This window comes from Phoenix dactylifera, chromosome 13, assembly GCF_051530095.1.
Source record: "Phoenix dactylifera cultivar Ajwa chromosome 13, Ajwa_hap1_PhDact_Kaust_v1.1, whole genome shotgun sequence".
In the NCBI taxonomy this organism is placed as follows: domain Eukaryota; kingdom Viridiplantae; phylum Streptophyta; class Magnoliopsida; order Arecales; family Arecaceae; genus Phoenix; species Phoenix dactylifera.
Genome location: NC_143202.1, coordinates 23077235 through 23103117, shown reverse-complemented (window position 1 = coordinate 23103117; position 25883 = coordinate 23077235). Strand labels below are relative to the sequence as shown.

The 25883-nt window shown below is 38.8% G+C and overlaps 2 protein-coding genes across 5 annotated transcripts; one reads left to right on the top strand and one right to left on the bottom strand.

Annotated features, from left to right (window-relative positions):
• The first annotated feature begins 1212 nt into the window (after window positions 1-1212).
• FHY1 (Haloacid dehalogenase-like hydrolase (HAD) superfamily protein) lies at window positions 1213-13633 on the top strand. 3 transcript variants are annotated; one of them, XM_008793509.4, is made up of 7 exons: window positions 1213-1508; window positions 7715-7790; window positions 10057-10108; window positions 11774-11888; window positions 11961-12031; window positions 12954-13041; window positions 13360-13633. In XM_008793509.4, the coding sequence occupies exons 1-7, from the start codon at window positions 1309-1311 to the stop codon at window positions 13481-13483; spliced, it is 726 nt and encodes a 241-aa protein (XP_008791731.2). In that variant the 5' UTR covers window positions 1213-1308; the 3' UTR covers window positions 13484-13633. The 3 variants fall into 3 exon arrangements, with proteins under 3 accessions (XP_008791731.2, XP_008791732.2, XP_088565870.1); XM_008793510.4 differs by having other exon boundaries at window positions 12868-13041; XM_088709744.1 differs by lacking the exons at window positions 11774-11888; window positions 11961-12031; window positions 12954-13041; window positions 13360-13633 and adding an exon at window positions 11310-11736.
• A 982-nt stretch (window positions 13634-14615) lies between these two features.
• CLV2 (Leucine-rich repeat (LRR) family protein) lies at window positions 14616-18877 on the bottom strand. Of its 2 annotated transcripts, none has more exons than XM_088709743.2 (2): window positions 16423-18877; window positions 14616-15226 (listed from the first exon to the last, which is right to left on the bottom strand). In XM_088709743.2, the coding sequence occupies exon 1, from the start codon at window positions 18800-18802 to the stop codon at window positions 16478-16480; it is 2325 nt and encodes a 774-aa protein (XP_088565869.1). In that variant the 5' UTR covers window positions 18803-18877; the 3' UTR covers window positions 14616-15226; window positions 16423-16477. The 2 variants fall into 2 exon arrangements, with proteins under 2 accessions (XP_088565869.1, XP_038986804.2); XM_039130876.3 differs by lacking the exon at window positions 14616-15226 and adding an exon at window positions 15241-15328.
• Window positions 18878-25883: the final 7006 nt, after the last annotated feature.

The window sequence follows — 25883 nt, the reverse complement described above, 5'->3', positions numbered from 1 at the left end:
TTTTCTTTTGTTTGTGTGCATGCATAAATGTTCAAGGAATCTGATCATAAAGAAAATAAAAAAAAGTTAATTATTTGCAATCTTTATATACTTCTTACCAAGCTTTCAGAGAAAAAAAATATAGACAGTGTTTGGTGATCCAAACATGATCACTAAAATGATCCTAGATCTCTAATGATCCAAGATTATCGTATTAGTATGGTATGTTTCAATGACTAAATATTTTTGAATATCCACGAGTAACCCGTCAGGTAGTTCATTAAAATCTAAGATTATTAACCATATAGTAATATTATCAAGCTTTTAAGAAAAAAAAATACAGACACACACATTGCTTTCTTGAATATATGACCATCTAAATTATATAATGTACATGCCACATGCTAATATAATTAAAACCACTTTATCCACAACAATCAGTTTAAAATGCAAAGTAATTGTTTTTTCTTGAACCCTAACCCTAAATTTACAAATCTACAAAAATAAATAATGGCCATTATTTCTATTAAATAAATAAATAAATATTCAAAAGCTGGTTTCTTATTTAGCAATAGGGGTGTTATAGGCTACATGTTTCAAATAATACATTGTACTGTTTATCAATCAAAATAATCGTTATAATGACCGTAATATTCCGAAATTTTTATATAAAAATAATTATTATTAAAATTTATTTATATTGTAAGAGGTTGCTATAATAATAAGTAGGATTTTTTTTGCATGAATACCTTCATAAATATCGAATTTTGCATGAATATACTTCCAAAATTAATATTTGCATGTATACCCTCGTAAAATACTTGTTTTGCCATTCTACTCTTTTTTTTAATTTTTTGTTTTTGCATATGTATCCATGTTATCTAACGACTGTTAAAAAATTAGCAGTTTCAAATTAAAATGACTAAAATATCCTTAATGGATAGACATGCAAATAGATCGCGATTCCGAAAAAAAATAGAAACAATAGTGTAATTTTAAAATTTTATTTTATTTTTAATTAATATAAATATGATTTTTTTTAACACCGTTAGAACAACTGTTATATTACGGACATTTGTACAATAACAGAGTTTTACGAGGGTATACATGCAAATATCAATTCTGCATGGGTATTCATTCAAAATTCGATATTTAAAAACATGGGGAAAAAAATCCTAATAAATAATATATTATAACGGTAGAAATTTTTTAAAATTTCGGATTTTTTTAACCAGACGGAGGTCGACGCCGATCAAGGGATTCAAAGGCCTCGCTTTCAGTTCGCCAGGTGAAGCCGTTTTATCGTCGTCGTCATCTAATCTTAATATTATGGTGGCTTGCCTGTCCCGGTCCCCCGCCGTCTTCTCCACACTTCCAAGGCCCCCAGCCTCAAGGCGTCGCCGGGCGATGGCTGCCAAGTGCTCGACCTCCGGCCTCACAGAGCAACAGAAACTCCCTGTGCTGCTCTTCGACGTCATGGACACCATCGTCCGGGATCCCTTCTACCACGACATCCCCGACTTCTTCCAGTTCGTGTCCCCTCTCCTTCCCCCTTTCGTGTTGGGTTTTCTCTCTGCTGGATCTTTCGTTGTGTTTTGTGGTTTTGGCTTTTGGGATTCATCTGATGATGTGTCCAAGATCGTTCGCTTTTTTTTGCTGGATCTTGTGCATCAATTAATTGCTGTTTGGAGCTGATGATATTTTATATTGTGGATCCAAGAGTAGCAATTTGATCCTCGTTAGTGGAGAAATGATTGAATAAAAGAGTTTAGATTGCGAGAAAATTTGAATTGTTTTGTGATTCATGTAGTTCTCAAGCAAAATAGCCGTAGTGAGATATCGTGAATTGTTTTTTTTTCTTGTGGCTTGGTGTTTAAATTTGCTGAAGGAGCTTCATCCTTGCTGATGGATTTACTACTTCGTCGAGTCGAACATCACAAATATAACTTCAATTCTATATTGGATTTCTATCACAGTGGTTGAAATATTAGCTTAGGTCGCAACAGAGAAAGAAAAGGGGGAAAAAGTAAATAAGCTAGAATAGAAAAAGGATTTTTAACTGACATAAGAGTTTCCCTGGCACTTTCTAGTTTATAATATAGTTGAGGCAATTGTTCATGGCCGAAACTCATGTTGCATGATATGACTCTGCCATTTTAAACAAAGTTCGGTAAAAAAATATGCAATAGAATAAGTAGAAAACGATATATTGGTCATTTCAGAAGGATAAAATCTTGTTAGAGTCACTTGCATGGTCATTGCCTATTTTGATTTTTTTTTTAAGAATTTCCTCTCTGTCCTTAAGTGCTCATTGCCACATATAAAGATTGAGATATATTGATCATATATGCTATAATTGAATTATATTTGGAAATTAGGAGATTTGTATGCATTTCAAAAACATTCTACTGTTTCCCCATGAAACCCCCTTTTGTCTTTGAGGGAAGAAATCCTCTCAGGCCTTGGCACTAGGAATTGGCCTCAACTGATCCTATACCTATTTCGTTCGAGATACAACATGATAATGTAGATCTTAGTCTGACTATGTTAATCACCATTTTCAACTCTAAGTAGTTCAAAATATGAATTTGCCAAAACCAATTCTTCATTTTGATGTGATCAAAGCTGAAGGAAAAAGGTCATAATAGTTGAGTATGCCTAACGCAATTTCAATGGAGATGCATGAAATACAACACTGCAATCTGTTTCTCTATCTTGGGATTGTATGTCAAAAAATGGAGAAATCAGTAGATACATATCTGATAGAACTAGAGTTAGGTGGACAAAAAAAGAAGATGCTTCTAACATGTTAGTTAATGGCTCAAGCATTGGCTACTTAAAACCTGATAAAATGGCATTCAGCTCATAATCATGTTCAAATACGATGCCAAAAAGGTATCAACTTTGTATAGGGGTGCCTATTCTCATATCTTGCTGCATGTTGATCCATGCCAAAAAGGTATTAACTTCGTGGCAGGTACAGGGACAAAAACCCTTGTTGGCTGTCACAAGTCTTGCCATGTCATTGGGACATGACTAACCTGACTTGGCATAATATGATACATAATGTGCCAGCCCATCACTGACATGGGCATGGAATACGATGTATGCATAATATTTATGAATGACTTTCAGACACCAACAAAGGCTCACAATAATGCGATTGAAGATATTGATGTGGGTGTGTGGTACTACGAGGAAGGATAGGTTGAGAACCAATAATCTAGAGCTGTGGAAGTTGACTAATTGAGTATTAATTGAAGAGAACTAATTGACATGGTATTGGGAGGGGAAAACAAAGATTTGGAGGAGCCTTCGTTTGAATGACTTTTAGATCAAAAAAATAAGGCAAAGACCTAAGATTAGTTGGCTGGAATATGTAAGACAATATTTGAAAAATCTCCCAGCAACTTTTGATATTTGCCCCTAGGAAAAGGGATTGGCGAATAGGTATTCATAAAGGCAACCTCCAAAGATTAGGATTAGGCAAAATCCTTTTGAGAACATAATTATTATCTTAAGGTTATGGTCATATGTGATAAATGTTGAAGCTGGGTATCTGGGTTTTAGATCTTCTTTTTTTTTAATAATTTTGAGGGACAGTCTTCTATTTGTTTTTAATTTTATGTCATTCATAGTCTTACAAGTGAGTAGTCAAGGTTCGCTGTACCGGTCGGTACCGGTCGGTACCGAGCGTACCGTACCTGTACTGATGGGTACCGGTATCGGTACATCAATGTCGGTACGGTCGGTACCGAGCGTACGGTACCGTACCGACACTCGGTACGCCTATACTAATGCGGCACCAGTACGGGGTTCGGTACCGGTACGGCGAACCTTTACAACTAATATATTTGTTTTAAATCACTTTCATGCTAAACAAGACGTCTTTCTGAAGATGTTAGCTACATACTCACATGCCTAATTGTAAATATGTAGCTATTTCTTTAAGTCTACAAATAAATTATGTTTGTTTTAGATTTTTTTGCTCCTCATCCAGCTCCATGTTATTATTTTAACCCAACAAAAAGAATGATAACTAGTGTTTCATGTTCATCTTCACCCTGTACTTACTGCTTTGATAAGTTTTCTGACTGAGAAGAGACACCAAAGACCAAGATATGAACCCTGTGGGAGCAACTTTTTTGTTGACACGGATAAGAGATTTGTATACAACATGATACGAATACATTGCTGACATAGACACGAGACATATCCATGTGTCTGACTCGGTAGGAGAAAAAAAAAGAGATTCACGGATAGATAGAAAAATAATTATTAGTACAAAATTTAATAAAATTTTATAATAGAAGAATTATCAAAGTGTTTTCTATGGTAGGCATAATATATCTTTTGTTCTTAAGCCTAAACTCCAAATCTATTAGTAGGAAAATGAATCATATTATCACGATGGTGATAGTCTTGGTTTCAATTTTAAACTTTATATTAAATTGTTTATATCTTATCACTGAATATTAAAAAATATAGGTATTATTTATCATGGCATAGGTAACTCATAACATGCATTGATTATTTTATTTGTTTATGGAAATAAAATAAGCTTTACAAGATCAAACACGATATTAAATGTTCTAAAAAGAAGGGTAAGAGTAGTTATCATGTAAGCTTTTATCAATAAAAATAATTTTATATTTAGTGGCCAGTTGGAATGCTTTACAAGCAATACGATCTCTTCCCAATAAAGGATTTGATGGTTGTACGCCAAAAAGATTATTGATAACAAATAAAGTAATATTTTTAGATATTTTCATCGTTGATATATAATTTTTATTACTCAAAATAAAATATTTTTAGAAGTTTCACATCAGCCTGTTTTGCTTGATGCTTAGATTTCTAAGTTCATAGCAATTTAAAATTTAAAAAAATCTTGACCACCACCAACACAGCACTTCTTGATATGCCTCTTGTTCTCTCTCCCTCCGCTCCCCCAAAATCTAAACTCCCTTCTCTGTCCTTCCCTTTCTCCTATCTCTCCCACTTCCCCTGTTCTCCTTCTGTCCTTCACTATCCTTTCCTTTTAGCATGCAAGCTCGTCTTAAGCCCTGCAGGCTAGCCTAGTCGCCGATTGATCACCACCCCCGACCTCGACAAAGGACCACCACCAGCCCACAACCTAGGTCCACCCAATCTCTCTCCCTCTCTTCCTCCTCACCAGCCTCACTGCATTTTCCTTTATCCTTGCCTGATGCATTGGATTATCATATTGGGTATGGCAGAAAGAGTAAGACTCTTCATGATGACCTAAGGGCTAGATTTGCATGTTGAGTGTGTATGTAATAAAGTCTGATACTTGTCAACTTCTTGATGTGTGTTGGCCCAATTTTTTTGGTTCAAACTTGCGACTCTCGGTAACGCTGCTGTTGAGTGTGTATACAACAAGTTTGACATGTGTCGACTGATCAATACATGTCAACTTAACTTTTTGGTCTCGAACTTGTTGGTGCAAGTAACACCGGATATGATATGCCTATGATATATATATATATATATATATATATATATATATATATATATATATATATATATATATATATATATATATATATATATATATATATATATATATACATGTGTATTATATCTATCTGGAAAAAAAAAAACATCAATAAACATACTAGGCTATCATAAGATCATACATCATACTTCACGCATTAACTTGAACATTCATAAACTCCATCATTAATTCATCATCAAAATCAATATACTACAATTCATACTCCTTACAATAACATAAACATTAACTTAAAAATTAACCATTCACAAGTGAGATGTCAACATTCTTCAAGAAAAGAAAAAACCTCCATAGAGTATCTCAATTCTCAAGCACATGAATGGGGTATTCAGCAGTTTTTTTTTTTCAAAAAAAATAGGGCAGTGGGAATAAGGATCTTACACCACTTTAGCTATATTCGATTAATATCTGATATGTATCAGATGCATATATAGCATGCAATTTGAAGTATCCTCTAGGTGGCTATGCCTCCGCCTTTAGTGGAATAAAATTCATAAACTTGCGTCTTTGGCAAGGAAACATTAAGATTATGTCCCGAGAAAAGTGGAAACCAAGGTTAATGGACAATTTTTTTAACCTCACCAGGAGGTGAAAAATATGACTAACTACATCTAGGATTTTATATGCTTAGTTGCATTTTGATAAAAAAATCGAGAGGTAATATATTAGTGAATTTCTTTGGCTATTTTTGATAAGATGAAGATGCCTAGGCATGGAATGTTAGTAATTCATACTAATTTGGGGTTAAACTTACTCATTATGTATACTTATCCTCATTGATGTTAATAATCTCTATGTATCTTGATAGCGAAAGTATGCCAAGAGCAAAAGCATAGCATTAAAGCATGCAAATAGTAACCATAACATGTCACCAGATGTTCCAATTGACTCGCGAATCAACTTATGTGGTTGAATGTTTAGATCTAACATATCTTTGTACTCATGTAACCACCCAAGACCTTAACCAAAAAAGCTAGCCATAAGGTATTTTTTGAATTTCTTAGCCTATGTAAGTATCCAAGATCTTTTTTATGCACAACCGATGTGGGACTAGATACACGTCAACCTGGGCTCTCACATACTCCCTCCATTTAGGCTCTAGCATCCTCATTAGGATAAGGATCCAAATCCAATCAAATCTAGTCACAAACACCACAATCAACCCGTAGTCAATCCCAAAAGGACTCATGTTGCAATATTCCCTAATCCACATTAGTCATAGGCTATGTTCGCTTTGATATTATTTGTAACAATCTAGGACCCCATTTAAAAAGATTGGCTAGAAGGTATAAGTACCTAAGATCTATCCCTTGCATAGTTGATGTAGGACTAAACACACCTGCATGAGTCTTTGGATACTCCCTTCCTTTTAAGCCCTAGCATCCTCACTAAGCCAAGGGTCCAAATCTATTCAAATTAAATCACAAGTACCAAATTCAATTACAAACATTACGATCAGCTCGTGGTCAGCCCAAATGGGTCTGTGCTATAGTATCCCCAAGTCCATGTGAGCTTGGACTGGGTCCATTTTTATACCATTTGTTACAAGTCAGGACCTCACCGAAAAATGCTAAGTAAAAGGTATTATTTTGGTTCTTTGGCCATGTATAAGTACTCAAGATCCCTCCAATGCACAACTAATTCGTGACTAAATACATGCCAACATGGGCTTTGACAACTCATATAGGGAGGTCGTAACTCATTTAGACAACATTTGGTCCTTGATGAAGAGTAAGATAATAAGGAAGATGAAAGAAGGACAATAAAGAAGTTAAAAGAACATTTGACCTTATTAACGATGATGTTGACATAATATGTGGAGACTAGACTTAGAAAAGAGGCTTAGTCATCAAGGATTAAAATATCATAAATTGTGCTCATATTGGTCAAGTGCCACATGATATACACATTTTGTTGACAAGTGGTAGTCATTGGCATGGAAAGATACACAAGTCTATAAATAATATGCATTTACAAGTGCCTTGCTAAGATTTTAGTTTGTTCACTTTCGCTTAAATGTGAATTTATCTCTTGACTACTATAAAGTAATAGTTAGATTTTTTTTCTCAATGAAGATGGTTGGTTTGCTTAAGCATATGGAGCAAATCTAAGAATCTTGATTTTTTGTGTGATTATTTAATTTGTTTCTTGTACCCATTTAGTAATTTATTATTTCCCTTTGACTTGAATCTCATTTTATAGGATGTCCATGAAAGAACTCTTAGAAAACAAGCACCCTACCGCATGGGCTGAATTTGAGAAGGGGTTGATTGATGAGGTATGTTTGGCAATACTAGGGCAAAAAATTCTTCTGCTATGTCACATTAGTTGATAAGTAGTTATTAATGTGTTTTCATACTTCTTTAGCACTTTTGGAGTATATACTTTTGCTGCTACTTTAATCTCTTTTATCTTTCATATCATATTTTGGATTGGTTAGACTTCAGTTAGGGATGAGTTGACCAACATTCAAATTTTCAGCAATAATTCCTAATCATATATTTAAGTGCTTGTTGGCATGATATGCAATGCATGCATACCGCTCCAATGCCATACTTGCACATAGTATGTGCATTATTGGACGCATGATTTTACTTTGCGTGCTACCATACCATGTGTTGTCAAGGCTAAACATGGCATGATATTGTGTTAGTGCCAGTCTATGCCACAAGCACATGATACTTATATCCTTGTCCTAACAATAAAGGAAGTAGATAAGAGTAATATTAAACGTATACCTAAAGAATGACCATGAAACCTAAATAATTCAACAGGAAAATATCTAGTACTAGTGAAGAAGTGGGTTTTACTTTTGTTATAGAAGTGCTGAAGGTAAATTTGACTTCATGGGATAGTAAATATACTATTAGGCACAACTGTTATATCTAAGATTGTAACACTTGATCTCAGAAATGATTTGATACAAGGAAACTTCATCATAAACCAAAAATTAAACGTGTCGATACTGATATTGGTGGAGATTAGATTGCCATTGTAAACAACTATACTGACAGTTGGTACAGTTTGTGGTGTTGATACTAGTGTCATTGCCCACTTCTTTTTTTTTTGTTTTGTTTTGTTTTTGTTTTGTATTGTTTTATGTTTTCTATTAGGGTTAGGATTCAAAAATGGTTGTAAATTGAGTTTATGGTGTCAGAAATGGCACCCGCACCATTTTTTCATTTTTTATTTTGTGTCATTTCATGGTTGCTAATGGGGTTAGGGGGAGTTTATATTTCAAAAACATAGCAGATTGAACTATTTCTGTGTTTTTTTTCTGAAAACATGAAAAGTAAAGAAGAAAACATAACTAACTTCATCCTTTCTTCTGCGTAAAAGGGAAGTCCATCCGTTTATTAAAAGATTAAAATAATGGTTTATTAAAAGATTAAAATAAAAGATGAAAAGGTGGCTACTATGGCCTCTATAATGGCTGTTATAGCAGTTTCATTCCAAAAATGCTATGTTAAGCTTCATTGTAGTGCCATATGGCACCTGGATGTAAGGCACCTGATATACTGGACAAGAGCCCGCTATGGCAGCTACTGTGCTATGAGCTCAAGGTGGGAACTATACCAGTTTAGCAATTATATGTCAAATCTAGTGTTACTTGGACATGACCAGTGTCATGTGTTTGAATGTCCAAAAGTATCTAGCACGACAACTTTTTAAAAGTTATGAGGATTTGAATTGATTCGGATTCCCTAACGTAAGACATGGTCTACTCTCAAAATCCAAAAGTCCGCAGCTAAGGAAAGCCTCTTCTTCGTAAGATCAAGAAGGTACTCGCTAGTTTCGAAGATTTGAAAATCTCCCATACTTGGAGAGAAGCAAACCAACCGGCCCTGCAGGAGCAGCTTACCCCACAGCATAAGAATGAGAAGAAAACTGCTCTGCTATCCAGTCAGAGGCCATCAGCCACCCCGGCGAACTTTTTTTACGAGGAGCAATCCGGAGGGCTACACGAGGACTAGGCAATCAAGCTTTTCCAAACACAATAGTCTCCTCAGTTTGGTATTGCAAAGATTCCATCCTCGGTGTGACCATAAATAAATAAAAAAAGAAAAATAAAAATAAATAAATAAGGAAGCACGTCGATTCTGTTTGAAACAAAGACAGCAGGCAGGCAGACACGTCAGTGCAGGCACTCGTGATTCCGGGAGACATGGGGACATGTCAATATCTAGCATTTCCTCCTTCTTAATGAAGCCATCTAGTTTTCAATATCGAGCATTTCCTTTTTATTAAGAACGGAGTCCTGTAAGAGTTTGTTCTATATGTCTTTTTTACAAGTACTTGGAAAAATGAAGCATGCTTTCTGTTTTCACTATGTTCTTCCCTTCCATTTGCTGCCCAATATTTGACAGTTCCAAACTTTCTTTAATGATACATCAAATGCTTTTTTGGGCCACCTAATTCATCTTTCTTCCATTTATGATAGGACACGAGAAAATTTACACCATTAGATGTTATTTATTCTGAATTTTGGAGATCACGTAATGTGGTTGTAGAATGTCTAACAAACTCTCTTCCACCTATTTCAGAATGAGCTTGCTAAAAAGTTCTTTAAAGATGGAAGACCATTTGATTTGGAAGGTGAGAAGAAATGCTTAATGTGTTTGTAAGTTTCAACTTCAAATGCTATCTATTTTTACTCATCAACGATGCAATTTTAATTAGATTTGTAGTATATGGTCCCTTATAAACATTGGGTATAGTGATTCTTCTTGCAATTTAGAGATAATATGACCTGTAAACTTGATATGTAAGACACTATCTTATTCTCCTGAACATATTCGACTGAGGGATCCTTATGCATATATAGCTGGAAATAAGCACAGTTGCAGGGCGGCAACCTAAATCACTATGACAGTTGTTGAAGTATCAAGGGTGAATTATTGTAAACATAGAACAGATTGGGTCTGTGCCTCAAATTTAAATCCTGGATAACGGATTACATTGTTGCATAATTTATGTGGCGTAAATAAGTGACAATTGTTTTTAGACATTAGCAGTCTGAGGAAGTATATAATATGGCATTGTCCTTAATTAAACTTGTAAAAAGAATGCAAGTTGGTGTAAAGCCTACGAACATGGAACCTTAAACATAGGAGAAAACATACAAAGTCTGTCTTCAAACAAATGCTGAAGCCGTTCCAGGGATAGAGAATCTGTCTTCAGATAAATAGGAAGACATGGTTATTGTAACATTGAAGCTTAAGTGAAAGATATGTAAATCAGAACCATGGTCAAGAGGCTTTTCATGTAAAAAATAATATGAAGCAGTTCTAAGTGTATTGAAGGATTCCTTTTATTAGCAAACAAGGATGCTGAAGTTTGAAAACCTGAGGTTTTAGCAGAACGATGTGTGGATTTTCTAATAGGTTATGGCTATCCCTCTTTTTTCTCCTTCGGGAAAGATGGGGGAGGGGTATGTCAGCAGTCAGCTATCACAGCTTATAGATTTATTTATTTATTTTCCTGTGGTGGGGGGGGGCGATTAGGGTTATGTCAGCAGTCAGGCATCGCAGCTAATAGAGATGGTGCATTAAGAATTCCATCTATAGAGAACAACTTTCTTATGCTGCTGTATGAGCAGCATCAGTGTCATATGCCAGTTTGCCTCCCGTTGAACCTGCTTCTGTCAATTATCTGCCAGAACCTTTTCTTCTTTATGTCAGCTGCTTTTCTTGTTTGCTGCTTTCTTCTAGGTAATGAAAACTCCTCTGTACTTTATTTATGTTAAAGAGAATGGAGACTTCAGCCAGCCTATATTTTAATGAATTTCTACGACCAGGGAAAAAGAAAACCAAGAAAGAAAGAAATCAAGAAATATTGCTGCTTCATTTATCAAAAAAGGACCAAGCACATGAATCCCTATCAAAACGTGTCCTTTTCAAAGGATATTGTCTGTGGTACGGCTTAAATGAATTTAGTTCTCTTTTTAATCCTGTATATCCTATTATTGATAAGATCTGCAGGAATGCCTATACATATGTTTCTCCACAAGTCTATTCAGATATTAGCAACACACCTTGTCATGATTATGCTGAGCGGAGAATAGCTCGCATACGAGCAGTTCTCTTGAAATTAATTACTATATTTGGGTATACTTATCTTTAGCTAGTGCCCTTCTGAAAAAGTAGCTACTACCTGCTTAACTCGTTACCTTACCTTCTCGCCTTATCGTAAATTACTCAAATAATGTATTCAGATCATTTATCCACAATTGAAATTGGCCAATTTATTAATTTCTTATAGGTCTCAAACAGTGCATGCTAAGAGGATATTCCTATGTTGATGGCATTGAGGAATTGCTCCACAGTTTGAAAAGAAACAACTATGAATTGCATGCTTTTACAAACTATCCAATATGGTCAGTTTCATACTTTTCCTAAACAATTTCATCAAGATATTCCTTCACTATAACTGAGATATGTTGTATTAGGTACAAGATGATCGAAGAGAAGTTACAACTCTCCAAGTATTTGTCATGGACATTTTGTTCTTGTATAATTGGTAATTATTCTGCTCATCATAGAACCTTCATTTGTTTTGAACGTTGAAACTTTGATAGTTGTCAGACCTTTCATGATATTTCTGATGTAAATATCTCACTTATGCACTTAAAAGTTTAACATTGTCAATAATATTTAGTAATTTATGTGGAGAAATATAGATATTTGAAGAAGCATGGGCTTCAGAGAACTGACAATTTACCATAGCATTAGAAAATAGTAAATTGGTTTATTTATGAGTCATACTATTCTTCAGTTTATATATTTAAATGAAACCCTTGAATATTGCTTCTTTATGTTTTTGGAAATTCCTTTGCGTTATCTGATTAGTTTTCAACTTCTGTCACGTTCTTGCACATTGTAGACAGAACACCAAAGTTTCCACCATAGAAACTGCAGACATCCATCCAAAATCTCACCTTTGCTGACCACCACCTGAGACATGTCTTCATTGAGATTGGTTCAATGTCGAGGTTTTTTTGCTTTTTCTTTTGTTTTGTTGCTGAAATAGACTACCTATTAGTTAAGAGGATAAAAGAGAAATGAAGGCATGGAAACAGAAAAGGGGATAAGCAACTCAAAATTCTTACATGGATAAGACTGATCACACCTGATCAGTGAAAAATTCTTACACCAATCGTTTTTTTATTTACGAGTATTACGCAAAGAATTACAAGCGGATGAGTGTTCTTTGTCTGTAATGTGTGTCAAGTGTCAAACCACACTCCACCTGTATGCTAGGGCTTGTGCGAGGTGCTGATTGGACTGGTGGTGCATATTTTCAGTCTGATCTGAAACAGCAAATTTTAATTGAGCAAATGGTTGATTTTTGAGCAGGCACAAAAAATACTCCAATACATCAGTTTCTACTGGCATCTGTTACTTCTTTTGAGTGTATCCATCGATTTCATTCTCATACACAGGGAAAAGGAAGCCTGCCCCAGAATTTTATATGGAAGTGTTGCATCATCTTGGAGTTGAGCCAGCAAGCTGCATCTTCATTGATGACAGGTTTTTTCTGCTAAAATTGCTATAGGCCCAAAAAGATTATTTTCATTTGTAATGATATACTTTTTAACAGTAAATCTTGGTCGACCATTAAAAAGTTGAAAATATCGAATTCAGTAAGGATATCATTCTTGTCAGATGACACTGACTTTCCAGAAACATTGAAAATAAAAGAAGTATTACCACAGCAAGAAAGGTTGTGGAGTTATAATGTGAGGAGAGGGATTAGTTACAATTCCTTTCCAGTGATCAGCTAGCCTGTGATTCCGGTTATTGTTTTCCTTTTCTCTTACTGATGTAATTGATGCTAACCGATTTCAGGATGGCAAATGTTGAGGCAGCTGTGAACGCTGGCATGTTCGGGTTGCAATTCAGGAATGCAGATACCCTCAAACAAGAATTATCTTCATTGGGGGTTGAGGTAGTTAATTTGGACAAATCATAAGCCAGAATCTATCAACATTTTCCATTCTTAGAGGATAATCTCACTGTATTTCACCAATTTGTTTCAAATTGTTGTTCCTATTAAGATGCATACGTCTGTATAGTTTCTTGGAGGAAAACAATAAAAAGAGGTTCTTTTGCATGGACTTTATTTGCTATAGCATATTTCTATGTCATTTCATTCCTTGATCATTTGGAATGCTTGCCTGAAAATACTATGACAATGTCAGTCAAGGGACTTGTACCATTTTCAGAAAATAACAGTCATAACAATAAGTGACTTGTACCGGACAAAAGCTATCTTTGGTGGCCTTGGAAATTGGCAATGGTGCCTTTCTATCAGATATTTGGCCAGGTAAAAGTTGAGGCCAGTATCATTATACATGGGAACTTTTGGTGTTAATGAATGTCGTAGAAGTTAGCCAGACAAGCTTGTTTTCATATCCATGTTTGAGCAGAACTAAATGTAATGAAGTAGAGCAGCATTAACCTATGAAATTGAAAAGGATGAGGGCCAGCATTTACGAAGTTGTATATGGTCATTTCCATTATTCTAAATATGCAAGTATAGGTCCAGTGATAGACCAATAGCAGACACACTTTGATTTTTGAGATTTGCAAATCCAAAAATACATACATCTTCCTGTTAATTGGTTTTGGCTTTAGAAAGTTCAAAATAAATATAAAATCATCCATAAGGAAAATGGATTATGGAAGTGTTCATGTCTTAAATTACATCATTAAGAAATTCAAATTATCCAACTGAGTTCTAATCTCCAATCAATCTGGTTGAATTAATTCTATGGTCGATGACAAAGGCATAATGAATTTAAAATTTCAAACACTAGATTTGTAGATTTTGATACTTTTCTTTGCTTCCATGTAAACCATATAGAGGAAATGTAGCTCATTCTGTAGGAATGCCTCTCACCATATTCCAACCTTGTGGGCCACCAACATGCTGTTGCGTGTCCAAAGCTACCCCAACATTGATTCAGAGATAATGCAGAGATAATGAATTGGTCCTAAATGTATCAATTTCCTTCTTCTATATTCTATGAGTTGAGTTGGTTTTGGGATTTGGTCTGTCAAATCATTCGATAATGTCTAATTCTTTCTATTAGAAGTACCCAAAGTTTTTTTTTTTTTAGTACAACGGCTGCTCGCACAAATCTTGTATGCGTACAACAAACAAAATTATTAAAAAAACAAAATGGCGAAGAGAAAGAGGAACAAACACATAACTCCCCCAAAAGATCCCTCTCAAATGCTGAGCGGCGAAGAAGATGACCCAGTCAGCAGCCATATTTGTCTTCCGGTAGATATTAGTGGCCTAGAAGGAGCCACAATCTCTCACCAACCTACGTATGTTACGAAGCAATAGTTGTCCATCTCCATTTCTGTGCTCGTCTCGAATTTACTCGATCATCATGGCAAAATTCCTTCAAGGTAGATACTATCCGTATCCAGAACACACCTCGCATAAGTGATTTCCTTACATGTAGCTCTCAGCTATGCCCCAATGAAGTCTCACCATCTGAACCTACCGCTTGAATCTATTGGCAAGAGGCTTTTCCACGTGGAAGAGGTAAAAGAAGAACACGGCAAGGTTGGATCATGTTTGGTATTTAGCCCAGCTGGCCTCGGCTTACCCCGCGGAAAAGAACGACAAAGGACTGTATTAATATCGGTTGCAGCGTTAACAACTGAATGTGTTAATCGCGCAGAAATTGGAACTCCATTGCTGATCCATGACAGTGGCATAATAAAAGAATAAGTTTGAGAAGTTGACCATTTTCTGAAACAGATGTTTGCAAGAATGTCCCGATCCATGCTTCCCAAGCACCTAGGTATGGGAGATTCGCATGGCTGAGTCATTGAATGTAATAAATCTACACTTACCATGCAATAATGTATGATTAATTATTTAATTCTGTGGTTAAAGAAGAGTATCATGGAGAGGACAATCAAAAGGAGAGAAAATTTTATGGATTGCTCTCAACACATCAGTCATGACCGTCTAAAAGTAGATCGATAAATATACCTTCCCTTAGTTTACGAACTATTCTAAGGAGTATTAAAACCACACACAAAAAAAAAAGAAATACTACCTAGCTTTCATGTAATATATATAACGAAGTCATTTCATTTCATCTTTTACCTTGGGACTACTCAAGTGAATAAATTCATTATATATATTTTTTTTTGAAGTGAGATGGAGGTAGTAAGAAATTCATTATATTTTTTTATATTCACTCATTTTTGGTAGAATATTCACTTCCTGCGTCTCCTCCTCTGGTATCCCTTATAACCTATTTTCACTTCACAAAAGTGAGAGCAAGCAGCTTTGTTATTTGGATGAGGAAAAAAATGTGGTTAGATTTTTTTGTTCTTTTTTTTTTTGCACGTGCTAAAGCAGGTAAATCATGCCTGACGAGTACAGATGCACTCAATAAAACCAGAAAAAAAAAAGCTTCGGAGTGATCAGAGTAATTCTCCATCTCCAGCCTACATGGTACTGTCAGAATGACTAGCTACATACGCAACCACCCAATCCATAGCTCCGTTGGTTTGTTTTTTGGTTGGTTGAAACATCCATCATCCAAGTCTTAAATCAAAACATTAGATAGAGGGTTATGATTGGAACAATTTCCAGTAAACCATCAAAAATTAGGAGTATATCCACTGTCAAACACTAATCCCTGACACTAACTAAACTAATATAAACTGCTATACCAATTCAAAGCATTAATCTCTCCTACAGCAAGTACAATGTTAGCTTAATCTCTAATCAATTCATCAACTACCTATTACGAAATTAAAAACCACTTCCAACTGCAACTACCAATTGAACTGTAACTACCAATTGCCCAATTAAAAACCACTTCGAACTGCAAAATTAATTGCATAAGTGAAAAGCAATAAAAAGAGAAACTCAACTGTACGATGGCCTCTCTTGTCCGTTACAAGAAAAACCCCTTCCCCCGCGTAGTACTTAGAATTCCGGCTTCAACGGCTGGAAAAGATAGCCCCTGGTCTTCCCGGAGCAAAGCAGAGCCACCGTGGACGCGTAGAAGCCGACGACGGCGCTGATCAAGAACGCCTCCACAGATATCAATCCCTCCTCCCCACCTCCGCCGCCGTCCACTGCCTCCTCCGCCGGCAGGCTCGCCTCCGCGCCGCACCCGGCCCCGGAGGACTCCAGGCACAAACCCGGGTTCCCGGCGAATGCCCCCGGAAACCTCCAGAGCCCGCCTCTCGTCGGCACCGGCCCGGAGAGAGAATTGTAGGACAAATTCAGCACCTCCAGGCCCCTCAGCAGGGAGATGCTCGCCGGCACCTCCCCCGACAGTGAGTTGTGCGAGAGGTCCAGCCGCCTTAGCCTCCCCATCCTCTCCAAGCTCCCCGGAATCCGGCCGCCGAGATAGTTGTAGGAGAGATTCAAGTACTCCAATCCCCTCAGCCCGATCAAACCCTCTGGGATCTCCCCCCGAAGAGCGTTATCGGACAAATCAATCCCCACCGCTGACCGGAGCTCGTATTCGAACTCCAGCTGCTGGCTCCCGGAGAGCTCCATCGACAAAGAAACACGAACCTCTCCGGCGAGACCACTGTCGTTACATGACTCGTGGGAATCGATGTTGTTGAATTCGGCGCTGACGTTGAAGTCGCCGTCCGGTATAAAGCCGGAGAAGCGGTTGCCGGAGAGGTCGAGCAACCGGAGGGACTGGAACGAGAAGATCCAATCCGGGAGGTCGCCGGAGAAGCGATTGCGGGCGAGGGAGAGGAAGCGGAGGCTCTGCCACTTGAGGATGGCGCCGTTGAGCTCGCCTGCGAGCTCATTGGAACTGAGATCGACAACCTCGAGGGACTTGCATCCAGCCAAGGGGAGCGGGATCTCACCGGAGATCCGGTTCCCGGAAACGTCCAGAATCCTGAGGCTATCCAGCGCGTCAAGCTCCGGCCGGAGGGCGCCGGAGAGGTTGTTGTGGTCCAGCTTGAGGTGCCAGAGCTGGAAGCATCCGGCGAGACTGACGGGAATCGGACCGGAGAGATAGTTGTAGGAGAGATCAAGAGCTTGGAGGTAGGTCAAATTCCCGATCGCCGCTGGGATCTCTCCGGCGAGCTGGTTTTGGGCCAGAAATAAGCCTTGCAAGCTCCTCAGCTCGGTGATCTCCGCGGGAATCTCGCCGGAGAGCCGGTTTCTCGACAAATTCAGCAGCAGCAGCCCCGACCGGTCCGGGTCCTCCACGATTCTGCTCGGAATCGGGCCGGAGAGCGCATTCGAGCTGAGATCAAGGACAAGGAGCTTATCGGAGAAGATAAGTCTCGGCGAAATCCTAAATTCCAAGCCGTTAGAGGAGAGATTCAGCTCCGTTAACACCCTGAGCGAAGATATGCACGTCGGAAACCCTCCGACGATGGCGTTGCCGGCGAGATTGAGAACGGAAAGAGATCGCGCCGACGCAGAGAGGCAGGGGAGGGTGCCGGAGAGCTGGTTGGCGGCGAGACTGAGGAATTCCAGCGGCTGATCGAACTCCCTCAAAAACCCAACCAATCGATTGCTCGAAAGATCGAGATATCTCAAAGAGCGGAGCTTAAACAAGCTCGCCGGAATCTCTCCTTGGAAGGAATTCGATCCAAGATCGAGCTTCTTCAGCTTAGCGGAGAAGTTTCCAATCCACTCCGGAATCAGACCTCCAACGTTGGGATTCTCGGCGAGCAATAGCTCCTCGAGGCGCCGGAGCTTGGCGAGCTCGAGAGGCAGCGGGCCGTCGAGCTTGTTCCGGCTAAGATCCAGGGTTTTGAGGGCTCGGAAGCGGCCGAAGCAAGACGGGATGGGACCAGAGAAGCCATTGCCGGCGAGAATTAGGGTTTCAAGAAGGGGAAGCTTGCAGAAGCCGGGATCGATGGGGCCGGAGAGATCGAAATCGCTGAGATTGATCCCGACGACGCGGCCGGTGAAATTATCGCACGAGATTCCGTTCCAGTCGCTGCAAATGGATCCGTTCCAGCTCGCCAAGCTCGCTCTGGGATCGATCAAGCGGGATTTGAGCTCAAGGAGAGCTTCCCGGTCGCCCGAGTGGAGATCAAGGTCGGACAAAGCAGCCGCCGGTATCAAGATGAGGACGAGGACGAGGAGGAGGAAGTTAGGGTTAGGGTTTGGAAAGATCGGAGGTTTTTCCATAGTTCTTTGGTTTGAAACCATGGCATTAGGGTTAGGGTTTTGGAGGGGGTTAGGGGGTGAGATGGTATCAGGGAATATCAGATGACGACGATGACGACGATGGGGTGGGATTTGGTATCGTTTATTCGCCATTAAAGAGCTTTGGAGGATATTTCTATTTTATTTCGTTTGGCTTTCAAAATTAAAGACGCGGGTTTTTCTTTCTCTAAAACTAAGCTCGGGCTTCTTTCATTTCATGAGTCAAACTGGTTCCTTGTAGTTTAATATTTTTCCCCTTTTTTTTTGAAAAATAGTCGAGCTTGGAGATGCAAGTTTGAAAGTTTAAGCAATCGTTATAAAAATTTGAAGAAATTTGGGACACAATTTGGTGCATATTAATACCTCACTTGAGAACTTGATACTCATCACTATTTTTATGCATTTTAACTCGAGTTGCATGGGAGAGTCTAATTTTTATGTTCCATGTCATTGAAAAAATTCTAACGTGTTTGGAACCATCACTCCATGACATTACTCGAATTTTAATCTACTTACACCTAATCCATTTTGATTTTTAGATCCATGAATCATATATAGATATGAAAAATGGCGAGATCCATTTAGCCCATGATCACAAAATTTTATTATTAACACCATGTGACTTTATTTCTTTTCTTTGGTGATGTAAAGAACTATGTCATCACATGGCATTTTGTAAAGGTAGGTCAGCCTAAGTGCTAAATCTTTTCTGAGGAATATAATCACAAAGTGAATAAAAGAAGCAAAAGATTCACAAAGGAAGAAAGCACTTTATCTAAATCTTCAGCATGCGTCTCCAAATTTATTAGCTTTTGAAAATTTAACGACCTTATTCTCAATATTTGCTTATATTGGATATTATTTATCCATGGGACTGCTCCTCGACATTAAAAACTCGAAAATTAGAGTAAGCAGCGCGAGTGTCACATGGTTGATGTATGTGAGTTTCGCATGGAAATCAAAACTTAGGTGATTTGGCATTTTCCTACTGCTCCTCTCTTGCCTAACACCATGCAAATCATAGGTTAGAAAAATGCTCATGCATCTAAATCAATTGAATTAGGTTTTCGAATTCATATATCTAATGGACCCATCTAAGAATGCACCTCATGAGAGAGAATTACTAAATGATGGTTCAAGAAAGTAACTCTGCTAAGGAAATTGTAGAACAATGTCTTGCCTTTTGGGCCAAGCAGACCATCTAAGCTCTCGATTTTATCATCATGTTTTAAAGAAAGCTTTTCAACCTAGACTTCTATTGTGATTTTAGATGTTTAGAGTTAAATGCCCTAGTCTCAAGCTACATAGTGTTGCATAAAATCAAACAGAAAAAAAGTAATAATAATAATTATAGTTGCATGACTGTGGCTACCCTTTCCTTGGCCGAGTTGTGATTAAAGCTTTCCCTGACTATCCTTAATTATCCAAATCCTAGTTAATTTTGGATGAACCTAGGCCTCTAATAGAACCATCAAGAGACTTTTCTAGCTTGATAAACTGGCAACTTTCCTTTTGACTTGGGTCATCTGTGTGCAATTGATATTTCTTAGCATCAATTGTTCGGTTTGAATGTCATGTTAAGGACAAAATATTCTTCATGAACTTGATCATTTATATAGACAAAGTGTTGTTCTATGATCATGCTTTTGACCAAAAAAATAAACTCTAGGTTCAAAGTTAAAGCCTATATTAAGAAGTCCTAAACTAGATCAAGCCTAAGCCACCACAGCCAATATTTCAAATGTTATCTACTTGGGGTCAAATACTCTAGGGAATGGGCATTAAGGTGTTAGCTCAATCCTTCTATATCATCTCAGTTTGCTTATATTTGCCAGAATCTATGGATATGAAAATATCGATATCAGATTAATTGGATGTTTTGAGACTACTGAATCAATGGTGACAACATCCTAGCATCCTTTTCATGACCACTTTATTTTTGCCAATAGGACTTTTCATGACCTTTTACTACTAGTTGTTTATCTGAATAAATTTGTATGTATAAATTATTGAGGCAGTGGGGTATTACGAAAGCGAATCAAAGAATTTTATATGGCTTTGAGTTATGTATAGACACTATCTTTAAGTTAATGTTTGCTTCCACTGGAATGACTTCACTACCGAGTTTGTAGCAAATCACCTTTAGAATATAACAAAGTCACTAGAAATCTGCAGATAGTAATTCTGAAGACCTCTCTTCAAAACTTCTTTACAAAATTGTGTACTTGACTATAAAAGGAACGAGAGAGAGAAGGAGAATAAGTGAGTGATCTGAAATTTGTGATCTGAAATTTGTGATCTGAACGAGAGAAGGAGAATAAGTGAGTGATCTGAAATTTGTGATCAAGAGCCTCTATTTATAGATGTTGATATACCTATTCATGAAGCAACATGACTATTTGGAAATATTTATTCATGGAACAATGTGACTGTTCATATTGAGCTAATGGTTATTTAATTATCATATACCAACAGTCACATTAGTTCCCAAGAGTCACATTGATTTCCAATAGTTACATTGGTTCTTGTTGGGGGAAAAATGGATTGCCCAAAACACGCGGATACATCGCCGGCACGTGACGATGAGCGCAACGGCAGCAACCCTCAAAACGCCTGACCTCAGAGGGTCCGACCTGAAGGCGCCCGACCTCAAGAGGCCCGACCTGAAGGCGCCCGACCTCAACACGCCCGACCTCAGAGCTCGCGGCCTTGCGACCTTGATCTCGGCCAAGCTGAACCCGATCGACCTCAAGTCCGAAGAAGATCCGGTCAAAGGACGAAGCAGACTTCTCCACTCCACCGGAAATCAAACCCCTCTCTTCCTCATCCGGGATCCAATCCCGCGATCTTCGCCTGAGCGACTGTCAACAATTAAATGCGCACGATCTCACGGACCTCCAGCCAGCCCGAAATCTCAAGCCATCCACGGCAACTCATTGACTCACTCAATCACATCCAGTCATCCACGGCAACTCATTAATTCACATGATCACGCCCAATCATGACGGTAACTCATTAATTCACACAGTCAAATCACAGGTAACCCTGGCACTCCTCCTATAAAAGAGAGACTCCCTCTTCTCAGAGGAGAGGACTTCTGACTTTTGACTTCTACATACAATCTCTCTCTTTCTCCACAAAAGCCTCCTCTGATTTAAGTATCGGAGGGCCGGTGCCGGAAACCCTGAGCACCGGCTTCTTGCAGGTCCTCCGGAGGACGCAGCCTGTCGATGCACCACCTGTCGGAGCTTCTTCTTCTCAGCCAGTGGTTGCCCTCGGGTCCAGTTTCCAGCAATAGTTCCCAATTGATTCATTGGACCATTGTATATTCGTTCATGATCACACTAATTCACTTTCATAAATCAATATTACAATCTACAGATTATTTCAACATAAATTGAAGTAAGGGTGATACTGAAACTGCATTTGCTAGTTAAACAATGGATAAAAATGTACATTGCGGTGTCTCAATACTCAGACAAGTATGCATCTCTCTTGTGCAAGTTTTTGTAGAGTAGAGGGCTATACTGCCCTCGATAGTCACCATATCATCTAATTATGAAAATAGATGGTTGTTTAGTATTCATTCGCAACACATCTTATGGAGCATGTATGATGGCCTATTATATTTGATAGTCATATGTCTCAATGATGGGTCAACCCTTTGTGGTGCAAAACATCGGAAGAGGATTGTATCTTTCGTGCAAAAGAAGAACTTCTTTTTCTTCATACGAATTCATCATTGGAACTGTTAAAATCACTACTTGTCCGAAAGTTTAAGCTGATAGGATGAGATCGATTTATTTATATATTTTATATTTTTTTATACTCTTCCTCATGTGTAGGCCAGACTTTTTTTTAGTGGGTAAGCCTAATATATGAAATTTTTAATAATAAGATTAAAGAGTATCAAGACAGAGTTTGAATTCAGGATCTCTGCTTTGATGCCATGTTAAAATCACCACTTGATCACCCACCAGATAAATTTCAAAGCGATCCGATCTCCATCATTCATCCTACTGTACAGATTCTAAAGCATCCAGTGGATGACTCGCGCGTCGAAAGAACGCGACCCAGAGCAGATGCATCCACATGGGGTGGTTCTATATACACCCCCTATTGCTCAGGACACCCCCCAAAAATTAAAAAAAAATTAAATACTCTCTACACCCCCCCATTTGCTAAGGACACCACTAAAAAATTAAAAATTCCTAAATTACCCCCCACCCTCCCCACCCCCTCACCTAAATTGCTCTCTACACCCCCCAAACCCCCCCCCACCCCGCTCTTCCCCTCCAAGACACCCGCCGGCTTCTCCCTTCCGCCCAAAAAACCTCGCCTCAAGCACCTCGCCGGCGGCCAAACCCCCTCCGTCTCCCTTTGAACTGTTCCGCCCAAAGCACCTCGCCAACGCCCAAAACCCCCCCGTTCCCCCTTCTCCCTCTCGTCGCCGGCATTCTGTTCGGCTGCACAGAGCCGGACAGAACCCTTCTGTTCGGCTGCACAGTGCCGGACAGAAGCCTTCTGTTCGGCACTGTGCAGCCGAACAGAAGAGTTCGGTTGAGGGTTGCCGAACAGAAGGCTTCTGTTCGGCACTGTTCAGCCGAACAGAAGCCTTTTGTTCGGCGATCTAGTGCCGAACGGAGCGCGAACCGTGATAAAAAAAAAATTTCGAAACAAGGTGGAACACGTACCTTTGCGGCCGATTCTTCGTCCCAAATCACTAGTTGCTTGTCCATGCTTCGAATGGAGCTTAAATCTCCTTCAAAGATCGCCTAAACGATGTAAATGGATCGAGGGGTTTAAGGGGGGTTTGAGGGGTGTTTTTTTTTTTTTCTTTTCAAAACGAAACGGAGGAGGAGGAAGGGGGGGTGTACTGAGAAAATTTCAAGGGCAATATGGTAATTACACTAAAGGTTAGTTTGGGTATTTTTTTTTTTGGTTTTTGGGGGGTGTCCTTAGCAATAGGGGGGTGTATATAGGGTAGTTCTATATACACCCCCCCTATTGCTCAGGACACCCCCCAAAAACCAAAAAGAAAATACCCAAACTAACCTTTAGTGTAATTACCATATTGCCCTTGAAATTTTCTCATACACCCCCCTTCTGTTCGGCACTGTGCAGCCGAACAGAAGGCTTCTGTTCGGCACTGTGCAGCCGAACAGAAGGCTTCTGTTCGGTTGAGGGTTGCCGAACAGAAGGCTTCTGTTCGGCACTGTTCAGCCGAACAGAAGGGTTCTGTTCGGCGATCCAGTGCCGAACGGAGCACTGGAGGCGGGGGGGAGCTACCTCGAGGTGGTCGTGGAGGCGCCGGCGAGGTGCTCGTTGCTCGGGAGATGGCCGGAGAGGTGGTTCCGGGAGAAGCCGGCGAGGTGGTCGGAGATCGGGAGAATGCCGGCGACGAGAGGGAGAAGGGGGAACGGGGGGGTTTTGGGCGTTGGCGAGGTGCAATGCACCGACCGGCGACGAGAGGGAGAAGGGGGAGACGGAGGGGGTTTGGCCGCCGGCGAGGTGCTTGAGGCGAGGTTTTTTGGGCGGAAGGGAGAAGCCGGCGAGTGTTTTGGAGGGGAAGAGCGGGGTGGGGGGGGGGGGTTGGGGGGTGTAGAGAGCAATTTAGGTGAGAGGGTGGGGAGGGTGGGGGGTAATTTAGGAATTTTTAATTTTTTAGGGGTGTCCTTAGCAAATGGGGGGTGTAGAGAGTATTTAATTTTTTTTTAATTTTTGGGGGGTGTCCTGAGCAATAGGGGGGGTGTATATAGAACCACCCGTGTATATAGAACCCCCCATCCACATGGGATGAGGAGATCTGGAAAATGGTCGCCGGAGTCTCGTTATTTACAAGTCCATCCCAAGAAGGTGAAAAAAATGATACGAATCCAAGCCGGTTCCAATAACGGTGCTGGGATCCCTTCGAAACCGTAATAGTGGCCTTTGTTAATCCGTCTCAGAATACACTATTTCAAGCTTCCAAGTAATGAAATAATTACTATTATAACAACTACTAAACAATATTATGATTAAAATTATAGATAATAATGGTGTTGTTTTTTAAATTACTGTTCACTCACTATATTATAACTCTATGATATGGATCTTCCAATGTGGCCTAAATTTCAAACCTTGTTTATAGCCAAAAATCATCAAATTAGCCTGAATTGATGTAACCTACATGAGACAAGACAGCTAAATAATATATAAGATGACTAGGGAATCCATATAAATAGCAAATACTATGAATGCCATGCTACTTTGTAGATAACAATTAATGTCCATTGTGGTTAGCAAACCAAACATCGTCCTGGATAGCTTGTCTGGTCTTTGTTTGATGGAACTGAATAGTATGTCCATCCACCTGCATAAATGTATGCATAGTACTACTTGAGAGGACTTCTTTTGAGCAAATGAAAAGTGGTGCATCAAAAGAACTTCACAGGATACTTCAAAGGACTCATCTTTATGCATTTCATTCAATGTGTAGTTCACTAACTTTGAGTTAGGTTGCAATCTATGATGAAATAACTACAGCATATTATAATGCTCAAGGTGATATTGAAGCTTTGATCATATAGTTTACCTCCGAACATAGATGCGGTATAGTAGTGCTTAAAGATTAACAAAAAATCAGCTGCGGCTTTTAAAATTTCGCAATAACATGTACCAAGTGATAACATAATAAATCACTAGTTTATTACATCCATGCTATACTTTCCCGCTAGCTATTCTATAATGATGATAACTTAGTTGAAATATTTGTATATTAATATCCAATACTTTTGCTTAATTATGCTTGATCGATCCTCTTTTGATATCAAAAATATATTTTTTTACAGTACTCTAAAAATTGACACAGGCAAGGTTGAAAGGAACCTTAATTTTATTGTGGGTAAAGAATGTCATCGAAAAATCTTGAATACTTTATAGAATTATTTATTCTTCTAATTGTTAATTTAAATTCACACTCCTTATACATTTATAAGAAGGTAACAGTAGATAAATAATTAAATACGTAAATAGTATCACACCACACGTTCTTTTAAAAATAAAAACTTTCTCATCTAGGTTATATTTTATAGACAGTATAGAATCTGAGTTCTCTCTTGCTCTCTCTCCTCGACACATATGCCAATATCCAAACCTATATGTAATCTCTAATAATTAAATTTGGTTCCAAAGTAAACTAGTACATATTTTATCA

Coding starts and splice junctions, on each gene's coding strand:
- FHY1 (XM_008793509.4), top strand. CDS start 1,309: ATGGTGGCTTGCCTGTCCCGGTCCCCCGCCGTCTTCTCCACACTTCCA. Junction 11,889..11,960: donor TTTACAAACTATCCAATATG/GTCAGTTTCATA, acceptor ATGTTGTATTAG/GTACAAGATGATCGAAGAGA. Junction 12,032..12,953: donor ATTTTGTTCTTGTATAATTG/GTAATTATTCTG, acceptor TCTCATACACAG/GGAAAAGGAAGCCTGCCCCA.
- CLV2 (XM_088709743.2), bottom strand. CDS start 18,802: ATGGCGAATAAACGATACCAAATCCCACCCCATCGTCGTCATCGTCGT.